At 57.1% G+C, this 11,563-nt stretch overlaps 1 protein-coding gene across 2 annotated transcripts; it reads left to right on the top strand.

The window, feature by feature from the left end:
- Nucleotides 1–639: 639 nt before the first annotated feature.
- DLK2 (delta like non-canonical Notch ligand 2) lies at nucleotides 640–11,546 on the top strand. 2 transcript variants are annotated; one of them, XM_030499765.2, is made up of 6 exons: nucleotides 640–712; nucleotides 5,911–6,012; nucleotides 7,607–7,670; nucleotides 7,795–7,925; nucleotides 8,584–8,731; nucleotides 9,240–11,546. In XM_030499765.2, the coding sequence occupies exons 1-6, from the start codon at nucleotides 640–642 to the stop codon at nucleotides 10,015–10,017; spliced, it is 1,296 nt and encodes a 431-aa protein (XP_030355625.1). In that variant the 3' UTR covers nucleotides 10,018–11,546. The 2 variants fall into 2 exon arrangements, with proteins under 2 accessions (XP_030355625.1, XP_030355624.1); XM_030499764.2 differs by lacking the exon at nucleotides 640–712 and adding an exon at nucleotides 3,630–3,723.
- Nucleotides 11,547–11,563: the final 17 nt, after the last annotated feature.

The raw sequence follows: 11,563 nt of genomic DNA, 5'->3' as shown, positions 1-11,563 counted from the left end.
TCACCCTCTCCCTGCTTCTCTTTTGCCTGCCCCCTCCACTTCCCCACTGCAGGCACAAACACCTACTGCCCATGGAAGCTATTTCTAAGCAATCCCGGGCATCTGGGGAATGAGGCTCTGAACAAATATCGGAGTGTGCGTGTGTAGTGAGCGCGCACACACACACACACGCACAGCCACGGTGCTGCTGCAGAGTCAAATATAGACCTTGGGGAAGGGGGAACAATGGCTGGGGTTGGGTTACATGGCTGCAGGGCCAGTGAGCTGATGATGTTTGTTGTGGGCTGGGGTGGAATGGGAAAACCAAGGGGGGTGGGATGGGGGAGAACATTTGTTTTAACCCAGAGACCCTGCGCTTGTGCTGTGCGTAAGACAAGAGGGTGACGCGGAGCGAGAGCTGCAGGAGAGGATGATCATTGGAGTTGGCAGCTTGGAGGTGTTTGCAGCCTTTCTCCAGCTGGTTTGTGCCGCTCATCTGTCTCCCTCGAGGGATTAGAGTGAGCAGGAACTGGTGAGTTTCTCCAGGCTTCTGCATAGGAAAGAGTTTCTTTCTCTCCTTGCTCCGGGGAAGGCTCCTCAGTGGAGGAGAAGAGGCAACATCACCTGTTCCCTCAACCCAGCATCTGTTGCTCGCCCCTGATGTCCGGCTGCCTGCAAGGTGCAGGTTCCAGACGCTGGAAGAAAGGGAAACAACTCCAGCTGGTTTTGACAGGTAATTCCTCCCTCCGTCTGGGAGCAGTGATGGTGCATTGGAAGGATGTCCAGGGAGGGAGCCTGCAGCTGGCATGTGTTGGAGGGGGTGACAGGCTGCTCCTGTTCGCACTCCAGGTCCCTGCTTTATGGGATTTCCTTCACCGGAGGGAAAAGCAGCAGAGGGACTCTTATGGCTAGGAAAAAATCCTTCCTAATTCTGACCCAGCAGCTGTTCCATCCGAGACGCCTCTGGGGATGGCATGGCAGGGATCAGAGCCCAGTAGAGCAGGGTCTAAGCCAAGTGTGGGAATCCCCTCTTCAACACCCATTTCTTGGGTCTGTAAATAGAGCTGCTCTGCTTGAATCACCCTGGGCAGCCCAGGGACTGCCAGAGCAAGCCTGGGGCTTGGGAGTGTGCCTGGGGATGGGACAGCAACCCTTCAGTGCTGAGGAAGGAGCACACCCAAGGTCCACAGTGCCTGGGTTCCCTTCTTATCCCTTCCTCCTCCTCTGTACCCACCTTTTTTACTCCCATTCATCCCTGCCTGCTTTTGTCTGTGATAATCACACACAAAACCAAACCTTAAACCCCAAACCCCATTTCCTCAAATATGCCTATTTCCCCCACTCTGTAATCCCACCCTTGTTTCTGTGCTCCATTCCCCTGCCTCAGTGTTCAGATGTCCAGCAACCAGCTTTACCTCCTCAGCCTGGATGTTCTTTGCTCCATGTCACAGCTCTCCCCTCTGAGAGAAGCGACACGAGGAGATCCACGTGTCCTGCTCCACTTACTGCAACCTAATCCCATCTCCCTCTCTCGCAGTGCTCATGTTGTGGACACAGATACTTATGGATGTCAGTGTGTGCAGGGACTCCGCCGCAAGCACCCTCCTACCTGCCTGTTCAAACACACGCACAATATCCAGAGGGTTTTCTTAGGTGCATTTGACTGAGTGAGGTTTCAGAGCACCCAGGCACGGTTGTGCAATGGCGTTGCAGCACAGCGTGGTCAGAACCAGGGCAGATCGGAGCAGAGGAGTGCAAGAGCAGGTGAGGATGTTGCGGAAGGTGGTGTCATATCTGAGACAGTTGGTGTAGACAGTAGGATTTCAAAGAGGAGGTGAAGATGAGGCTGAGCAGCCTACATTTGGTGTTGGAGGTGCCATCAGTAAAAACTTGGCTTCCAACATGACTGGCAGAGCAAAGAGTGCAAGGCAGGGTGTTGTGAGGATCAAAGGAGGAAAGTGGATCTTCTCAGGTCCTAGAGCATCAGTGACTGAAGGAAAGGCAGATTGGTTTTGAAGCGAGTACCACGAGCTGTGCTTTGCCCTCAGCCTCCCACTTTCCCTTTTGCTGTAAGCCCCAGATACGGTGTGAATCAGGACTCAGAAGCAGGCTGAGCTGGATGTGAAGGATCAGGGGATGAGAATGGATGAAGACCCACAGGAAGCATCTCAGAACAGAATGGGTGCACACCTGTCCCATAAATACCTGAGGAGCCAATGGAGCAGCCTGAGCAGCAGGATGTTTGGACCTCTCTGGCCCTTGGGGACCTTGCAGCAGTTAGGTGGGGTAATGGAGACTGGAGGAGGCAGGAAGGAAAGGAACAGTGCTCCTGGTGACAGAAGGGCAGGAAAGAGGCAGGAAGGAGGCAGCTCCTGTAGCAGTGGGCAGGGTGGGAGGCTCCCATGTTATTGCTCAGGTTGTGTTGTCCAGACCCACAGAGGATGGAGCAAGTAGGGGTCTGTAGTCAGAGCTGGTGGAGAGCTGGGCTTTGAGGGGGCTATTGGGCTGTCCTGGGGCACTAGGGCCACCCACAGGTGCTGCAGGGTGTGTGGTGCTGACGGGACTGTCAGGAACTGCAGAGGGCCAGGGAGACTGGAGAAGGTGAGAGCAGGGATGGGTTAAGTTTTGTCTGATGAGATGAAATGGAATGTGGAAGCATCCAGGTAGGTGCTAGTAGGACATGGTTCTTCTTCCTTCTTGGTGGAAAAACAGCAAAACTCATGGGGCAAGGGCTGGCTGAGGTGAACTTGTAATCTAATGAAGGATTGCCAGAACCTTTGAAGGTGACAGATCCCATCTTGTGAAGTACCAGCAAGGCCATGCAAGGTGAGGAGGAGAGCAGGCAGCTGTTCCTCCTGAAAATGTGACAGCCCAGCCCCTCTCCCTGGGTTGTCTTATTGTACACTGGGGCGCTGGTGTCCACAGCTTCTGAGTGGCAGTGAGAGAAGTGCCAGGGACCACTGGATGTCTTCATTCTTGTGGGGTGACCACTCCATCTTGCACCTCTGCTTTAAGCATGGGGCTTCCCAACCCTACGGTTTGCCAGTGGAGGTGTTAGTAGCCTCTGAAGCTGGCAGAGAGGGGCCGCAGGAGGCGTTTTTGCTTATTTCAGATAATCTGAGAGAAATGAGGGCTGAGGTCACCCCACACCTATTGCTGAGAGAGGAACCGGGCTGCGAGGTGGAGGTGCCCCGCAGCAGTGGGCCGGGGCCCCTGCCCAAGCGTGTGTGTACGCAACCGCAGGGGGCCGGGCGGGGGTCCCCCAGCAGGGCAGGGCCGCGCCTGCGAGACACCCCCAGCCCGGGGCAACTCCTCCATCCTCAGCGGGCCGCTCCGGGGGACGGGACCGGTGAACCCCCGCGGACGCAGCCCCCCCCCCCCCCATCCCGGGGCAGTGGGGGCCCGCGTGTGGCAGTGCCGGGCCCCCCTTTCCCCCTGCCCCCGGCGGCGGGAGCAGGGCAGGGGTGAGCGGGCAGGGCGGGCCGGGCCGGGGGCTGCCTGCGGTTTGGGGCGGCGGGAGGCGGGATGTCCCGGGGAGGGAGCGGGGATGTGCAGGCACACGCAGCCGCTGGCAGGCGGCCGGGGCTGCACGGCGGCGGCGGGCGGAGCGGCGCGGAGCGGCACACGCGGCGGCAGCTCCCTCCGCAGCCCCGCGCCTCCCCAGCCCCGCCGCCGCCGCGCCGGGCATGGCCGCCCCCCGCCGCCGCGCCCCGCTATAGCCCCACGACAGGCCGCGTCGCCGAGGTGAGCAGGAGGCAGGGGGCAGCGCTCGGCGGGGACCGGCAGCCCCCTTACGCCCGAGGACCCCCCCGCTGCCGCCGCCTCGCCGGCCGCAGCGGGAGCGGCGGGGCCGGGGCGATGCGGGGCTCCGCGGAGCGTCCCCTCCGGCCGGCCCCGGGGGTGGGGGGGAAGGCGGGCACCCCGGTGGCCGTGACCGCCGCGGGGCACTGGGGGCCTGGGGTGGTCCCAAAGCCGCGGGGGAGGAGGGGAGAGGCAGGAGCGCGGAGCCGCAGCGGCGCGGCATCCTCCGGGTTCCCACCCCTGCCCCCGGACCCGCAGCCCGAGGGGTCTCTGGTAGCACTCAGACTAAGGGCAGCGCCTGATAGCCCCCTTCCCGGGGTTCTCCCTGGTGGTCCCCAACCGTGCGGAGGTCCTTAGTACTCCCGAGGGGAAGGTTAATAGTCCCCGGGGGCATCCCTAAGAGCCTGCAGCCCCTGGGGGATGGCAGCCCCCAACCTGGTCAGGCGGTAGTGGTGGAGTGGGGCAGAGGGAGCTCCCTCCATTGCACCCCTGTGACCCAAAGCCAGGCCTGCCCGGGTGCTACTTGCACCTCCCGTGGGCACCAGCTGCCCTCCAGAATGCCCCCTGCGCCTTGTCGGGGTCCGGGAGGTCCCTGGGTGGGAGCTGGGAGCAGCGCCCATGGGGTGGCTACATCAGGAGGTCTGAGAGGCTACACCTCGAGTGGGAGCGCTGCGGGAGCCATGGGGAGAAACGACCTCTGCAATGATATGTGGTTGAAGGTTGGGCTCCTCACAGCCCTGAAGGAACAGGATACCAACCGCTCAGCCCTAAATTATTTTATAAGTTTCATAGGAATTGCTTCACCCTCCCCTGAAATGCAGCAGCTGTTCGCCACTGCCCAATGTCCTGGGGCAGGAGGCAAGGGAGGGTCCTGCGAGCATGGTGACAAGGGGACTATGGGCAGGGAGGATGCAGCAGTCTGTGCTGGAATTTGGCTGGGGCAGTGACAGTAACATCCTGTAGCCCCTCTGAAAATGCTACATCCTTCACTGGTGATGGCTTTTTTGCTGGAGAGATGCTTTGAGCAACATCATTGCTTTCGTGGGCTATTTTGTCTGGTCCAGGCAGGTGGAGCCCTTAGCAGGGACCCCAAAAACTGTTTCTGCAATGCATGTGTACATGTGGGTGGGTGGGAGGACTTCTGTCCACATCTATTAAGTCTTTCATGTAACTATCAACCAAACACAACCTTCCCAAGCTATGGAGTCAAGCTGAAAGTGGAATGGTCCCTGTCCATCACACCCACACAGCTGGATGGAGCCTGCTCCATACCTTCACCGCTCTCCTAGCACAACCGTTTAACCCCTCCCATCTCATTATAGCAATATATTTATGATATCACCCTCAAATTTCCTGCCCTTAACAACCCCAGCAGGCTGGGAGGGAATGAAGCGATTTTGGAAAGTATTTAATGTTATTTCAAGAGGGCAAGAGGCGGTTGGAAAATAGATGGGTGCAGGAACCCTCGGCTGACAGGGCTCTCTGCAGGACAACCGAGGAAAAAGGCTGCACCTAGTGAGAGGTGCGTGTTTGCCTGTCCTACGTGGGGCTACAGCCTGGGTCTAGTCCCTATCGCTTCACTCCCTTGCTTGGAAAATGCAATAGGGCTGCTGTTTACTGCCTGCTCATCTGCTAGATCTACTCGACTCCCTGCCCTCCTGAAGGGCAGCAGCCTGGGTGCTGTAAAAAGACAGCCCATATACTCATTTGAACACGCACTGGAGATATCTTGCTTAATACAAAGCTGAAGCCCCTCGGACCTAAGGAGGGAAGATGAAGGTCCTCACAGCTTGGATGTTTTTTTCTGGAGGCTTCTGCTCTTCTGACAGCAGCTAGCAGGGGTAGGTGCTCCGAGATGCCGTGTAACAGCCTGAGCTATCACACGTTCAGGGTGGAGTGTGCACACTCAGTTCCCCTGTACTCTCATTTTAAAAGGCTTTTTGATTCTTGGTGCTCCAACATTGCCTTAGAGGAAGGAGCCTGGAAGGACAGAGAGGAGTGTGGTGACAAGTCTGTACAAAACTGGATGTTTCAAGTCAAAGCTCCTAGGTAGCGAGGAAGGGATGCGTGAAGTGAAGCTGCGGTGCGAGGCAGGGGATTTTTCTGAGCTTGCTCTTTTTCTCTCATTAGGTGTTCATCTCGGTGGGGCCACGCTGACCATGCTCAGGAGCTTCTGTCTCCAGCTCATGTCCTTGGTTTGGATCCTCTTGGCCCATCACCAGCTTGCCCAAGGTGAGTCTCTGCAGACATGGGTACTTCTCTTTCATATCCATCTTTCCAAGCCTACCCTTGGCATTGCTGTAGTCTCAGTTTTCCATGCAAAATAGAGCTGGTCTGACCTGGAAGACCAGAAGATGTTGTTCAGTCACCCAACACTTGGGGGGTGACCACTGGCAACTGTAGAGACCCTCGCTCTGGTGTGCATGGGGGTTGCAGTGCCTGAGCAGACCAACAGTCAGGGATTCCACTCCTCTGTCTGTCTCGGGGTGAATGGGTCCCTGAATCGATGAGCCTGTTTGGAGAGGCAGCTGAGGGGGAAAGAAGATCCCAAACTGAACAGCTAATTGTGGATCCTGTGAGACAAAATCCCTTCCTAAACATTAATTTGCTTTCCCCCGCTCCGATAAGCAATGAATTCCCAAAGCTGTCTGCCAGGAGAGATGGTTACAAATAGCAAAGGCGATGATCTCCAGGCTTCGGCTGAGCAGCCCCAGGATGCTTCTCCAGCTCCACAGTGCCTTGTCTTGGGAGGCTCTTATCCTGAGCAGTGGGACCTGTTGCCTCACTGCAGCAGACACGCATGCATGGGGGATTTCTTCCCCTGCTCGCGTCCTAGGCAGCACATCACAAAGCCTGGGGAAAGTCTGAGCATGACTTTTGGCATGGGGTCTTTAACCTGCCCCGGTCTGGGATGGAGGGGCTCAGTCTGGTAAGGGCATTCATCTCCTGGGTCTGGCCTGGGATGACACTAGGCTCTTGCAGAAACCCCCTGCCTCCTGACACTTGCTGTGGCTCTACTGCCCATGGAGCCAGAGTAAGCCAGCTCCCTGCCAGACTAAGATGCAAGCAAGTGATGGAGGAGAGAGGAAGGTGAAGATGAAAGAAGACACCTTGCTGGAGAAAACAGGCCAGTGCCGAGCAGAGGATGAAAAGTGGCACAGAGAGGCCATGGCTCAGTTACAGCTTCGGTTGCCTTTAAATAAATAAACAGAACTGGATACCTGGCTCCATGCCTTCCCATGCCAGAGGGGAGTGCTGGCAGCTGGGTTCTGGAGGAGGGCAGGAGCCCTGACCAGACCACTCTGTGCCAACAGCTGTCCCTGGGGATGGGGGCTTCCTGGGAGATAAAGAGGAGCCATTCTTTCCATTTCCATCCTCAGTTCCTTTGTGCCCCTTACAGTACCTGGCCCTGAGCTTTCCCACCATGCTTGCTGCATGACCATGGGACCAAGGCCCCAGGTGGGTCAGGCTCTATTACACAGGTTGCCTTAATGCACAGTGCGGAGTGCTGGGCAAACCCATCTCTTGCCCAGAAGGGCCCAAAGTCTAAGGGAGGCAGCAGAGAGAGGTGGAGATGACTGGAGACCTGGTAGCTTTGAAGCAGGGTCCCATTTCTCAATAAAGGCAGTGTTATTGCTGCTTGGGTGGCTGTGAAATCCTCATCTCTCGTGTGGCATGCAGCCATTGAAAGGAAAGTTCTGGGGAAGGGCAGGCTGAGTGCTTAGGAAGTAAGAAAAAAAAGCTGTGAGCCAGAAGGGCCATGGGCAGATCTGGAGTCATCTGTGGTCTCTGCTTAACACAACTCCACCCGTTTCCTGCCTTGTAGGTGATGACTGCAGCGAGAGCTGTAATCTTGCCCACGGCTGCTGTGACCAGGATGGGAAGTGCAGGTACGGCCTTTGAGAGGGTTTCCCGGCACTGCCATATCTGTGGGAGCCCTGCACAGCAAGCAGCCAGCTTTTCCATAGCCCCTGCTTGGGTTTTATCATGCTGCCATGCCCTGTCCTCCTGCAGGTGCGACCCAGGCTGGGAGGGCGAGTACTGCGAGGACTGCGTGCGTATGCCGGGGTGTCTCCACGGGACGTGCCACCAGCCTTGGCAGTGCATCTGTCACACCGGCTGGGCCGGCAAGTTCTGTGACAAAGGTGAGTTGTGGGCTGGACACCCCCGCCTCCGGTGCTGGGGGCAGAAGCCCAGCACACCGTTATGGGCAGGTGAGCCAGCCTAGCCAGAAGCCACCCAGGTGATGCTGTTGGGCTGCCCGGGAGGTGGGATGTTGCTTGGCTGCCACATCTGGGCAGAAGAGGTCAGGCAGCCGGCACCTGCTTCCTGATTGCGTGGCAAGAGCTGCCGCAACACCGGCCAGCCTTGGGAAACGAAGCAAGCGGACTCATTGCCTTTCCCATGCTGTGGCTGGGCTCCGGGCAGCACCTCCTGCTTCCCCCAGGGCTTCCTGCCTTTGGCAGGTGGCTGGTGGTGTCCCCTCCTCTGTCCTCAGAGGCTCCTCTGTACCATGGGGTCTGCACTGGCTGACCAGATGGCATGCACAGCATCTTTATGCCATGCGGATTTGCAGGACGATTTGCTTTCTCTGCATCCCTAAGCCTGTGCACTTTGTGGGCTGTAGCTGGGAGGCACTGCATAGGTGCTGCATTTCTATTGCTGCAGATGCCTGTTGGATGGGTGGAGAGAGAAGCTCCTGCAATTTCTCCATGCCCACTGGGTTTCTCTGGGCCTGTTTGAACTGAATTTGCTACATTCACCTATTTTCTCGCTGATTCCCACCTTTTCCTTTCCCCTCAGACATACACATCTGCGAACACCAGTTCCCCCCATGCCAGAATGGAGCTCAGTGCATCTACGATCGAGACGGGGAATATTCGTGCCTGTGTCCAGAAGGCTTCCATGGGAAGGACTGTGAGATGAAGACGGGGCCATGTGAGAAGGCAGGGTGAGACATGGGAGCGAGTGCAGTGAGATTACAGACATTAACTTTGGGCCATGCACTGCTAAAGAGTGGCCCAGCTGGGCTCATTATCTGTGGATTTCCATGTGCTAATGGAGTTAAGCCAAAACCATCTTTGGCTTTGGTTTAGCTGTGTGCACCGCACAATCCCACTGGGGCAACACCTTTGTTGTAGGAGGGATGAGTTGACACATGTCGTGCCTTGATGGAACGTCAACAGGGCACTTTTTTTCTCTTCAGATCACTTGGCTGGAGACCGTCCCTGGTGGGTGGTGGGCCCGTGCACAGCCACAGCCTTTGAGGACGTCCCACAGGCTCTCACTTGGGGAGGTGGAAACTCCTGCTTGATCTTCTCTTTGACTTAGTTGCCCCACAGAGAGAGAGGGTGCAGGACCCACTGGTCACACGAGCAGCTCTGTGTGTTCACCTTCCTGGGGTAGGGGAAGCTGCTTGCTCTCCATGGCCATGACCTGTCCTTGCTGTCTTCAAGCAGGTCTCCGTGCAAGAATGGAGGGCAGTGTCAAGATGAAAATGGCTTTGCCAGCAACTTCACCTGTCGGTGCCTTGCTGGCTTCGTCGGGGATCTCTGTGAGAATGATGTGGATGACTGCCTGATGCGTCCCTGTGCCAACGGTGCCACCTGCCACGACGGGATCAACCGCTTCTCCTGCCAGTGCCAGGTGGGCTTCGAAGGGCGTTTCTGCACCATCAACATCAACGACTGCGCCAGCCAGCCGTGCAAAAACGGGGCAAAGTGCTATGACCGCATCAACGATTATGACTGCTTGTGTCCCGACCGTTTCACTGGCAAAACCTGCGAGATCCCCATCCCTGAGCCCACCTGGGCTCCCCCCTACCACCCTGCAAACCATGACAACAGCGGAGCTGTGAAAAGCACCACCAGCGAGATGCCGGGGGTGACGCAGCCGGACCCTGTCAGGACTGCGGTCACGGGGCGGCGTGTGGCCAACCACAGTGAGAAAGAGCCGGGGGGAGGTTTGTTGAAAATCTCTGTGAAGGAGGTGGTGACCCAAAGGGACTCGGGGCTGAGCGAAGCCCAGCTGGTGACAGTGCTGGTGTTTGGGGTGCTGACAGCGGTGCTGGTCCTCATCACTGTCCTGCTCATGCTGAGGAACTGGCAAAGGGGCCGCCAGAGGTCAAACTGGTGCCAAAGCCCTTCCCAGGCTGCAAGGAAGCTGCAAGACCAGGAGTGTCAGGTGGGCATGCTCAACACCGTCCTGATTGAGCCCAGGAAGACTACAGAGCTGTGAGCTGCGAGGACTCTGAGCTGGGCCCTGGCACCAAACCCCTCGAACTGCACCTTGGGGAGCCGTGCCAGCACAAGGTGGGCAGCAGGGAAGGGCTCCCAGGGCAGCAAACACATCTATGAGTGCCCTGGGCATCAAGCACTGGTCTGATGGCCCTGCCTGGGTCTGAGCTGTGTCTCAGCCAGCACCCACGGGCATCTGAAAGCAGGGCTGCGTTGGGTGAGCCCTGCAGGGGAGTGGCGACATGCCGCTTGCAGCAGCCCATGCCATGCAGTGCCGGTATCGTCCGATGTGAGCCCTCAGAAACAGGATGGGGAGTGCTGAGGAGGGCATGGCCTTCTTGCAAGCCCAAATTCTGCCAGGCCCTTTGTAACTCCTCTCTGTGACTATAGGAAGGGGATTTGTCCTCATTTCCTCTGGTATCGGAGTGTTTGTTCTGGGGCCTTCAGGACGATTGTGGCTGCACGGGCCTCCTGTGCCAGTGCTGGATGGGGTGGCTCTCAGCTGTTTCTGGAGCTGTCATTTCAGATGCTGTGTCCCTAGGGAGTGAGCAAACACCTTTGCTCCCTGGCCTTGTGGTTCTGTGAGCCAGTTCAAAGACACTCTGGAGATCATTTGGGGTCCCCTCATGCCCTTCTTCTGCCCTGGGTGATGCCCCCTCCTCTTGCTGTCAGACTTGGGGCTACACTTTCTGTACTTTCCTCCTGATGATCCAGTGATCTTCTTGCCCCTATTTACTGGGCCGTCCCTTAGGGTCTGGCCACAAACGACCAAGCTCCTTCCCCTCTCCACTGTGCACTTCTGCCTCACCATTTGCAGGCAAGGAGGAGCATTTGCTCCCCTCTGGGGTCCTCCAGGCCTGAGCTGGTCCTTCTCATATGCCCTCACAGGTGAAATTGGAGGTGGACAAGGCTGGAGATGTGCTGTGGCAGGTTGAGGAGCAATATAAGATCCAGACCCTCCTTTTCTTTCCCAGGCACTCTGAGGCAGGCAGCTCAAATCAGCCATTGTAGTGTTCCTTGATACAGCAAATAAATCCCCACAGTGGATGTGAGGACAGGCTACCAAGCCTGGGATGACCATAACAAACATAAGATGCTGCCTTTATCACTGCTAAAGCACGGCTAAGATGGCTGGGTCACTCAGCCCTTGTACTAGGTCTGCTCCTGCCTGCGCTGCTCTGGTATGCAGCAGTCAGCGTCTCTCTGCCAGGGCCAGGGCTTTCTGAGCCTCCTCATGGGCACGAAGGGCTAAGCAGTGAGGTAAGAAACCCCACAACCCAAACCCTGCTACTGGCCTGTAGGGTTGCAGAGCTGGGTTCAAGATGGTGTGAAGAGAGCAGAGGACTGAGCACTCAGCCAGGAGGGAGACCTGGGAGAGGGGACTGGGGCTTCATCAGAAAGATTATATTTTTAATACATGGATGGATGATGTACCTTTATCAAATAAAACAAATACAAGCCCAGAAACAGTGTATCAGAGAACAATAAAATAATTTAGGTTGCAAGTGACCTCTGGACACCAACCTGATCCCAAAACTGAAAGCAAC

Source organism: Strigops habroptila, chromosome 10 (assembly GCF_004027225.2).
Source record: "Strigops habroptila isolate Jane chromosome 10, bStrHab1.2.pri, whole genome shotgun sequence".
NCBI classification, from domain to species: Eukaryota; Metazoa; Chordata; class Aves; order Psittaciformes; family Psittacidae; genus Strigops; species Strigops habroptila.
The sequence above is the reverse complement of the archived record's forward strand: the minus strand, read 5'-3'. Positions and strand labels throughout refer to the sequence as shown.

Coding starts and splice junctions, on each gene's coding strand:
- DLK2 (XM_030499765.2), top strand. CDS start 640: ATGTCCGGCTGCCTGCAAGGTGCAGGTTCCAGACGCTGGAAGAAAGGG. Junction 6,013..7,606: donor CCATCACCAGCTTGCCCAAG/GTGAGTCTCTGC, acceptor CCTGCCTTGTAG/GTGATGACTGCAGCGAGAGC. Junction 7,926..8,583: donor CGGCAAGTTCTGTGACAAAG/GTGAGTTGTGGG, acceptor CTTTCCCCTCAG/ACATACACATCTGCGAACAC.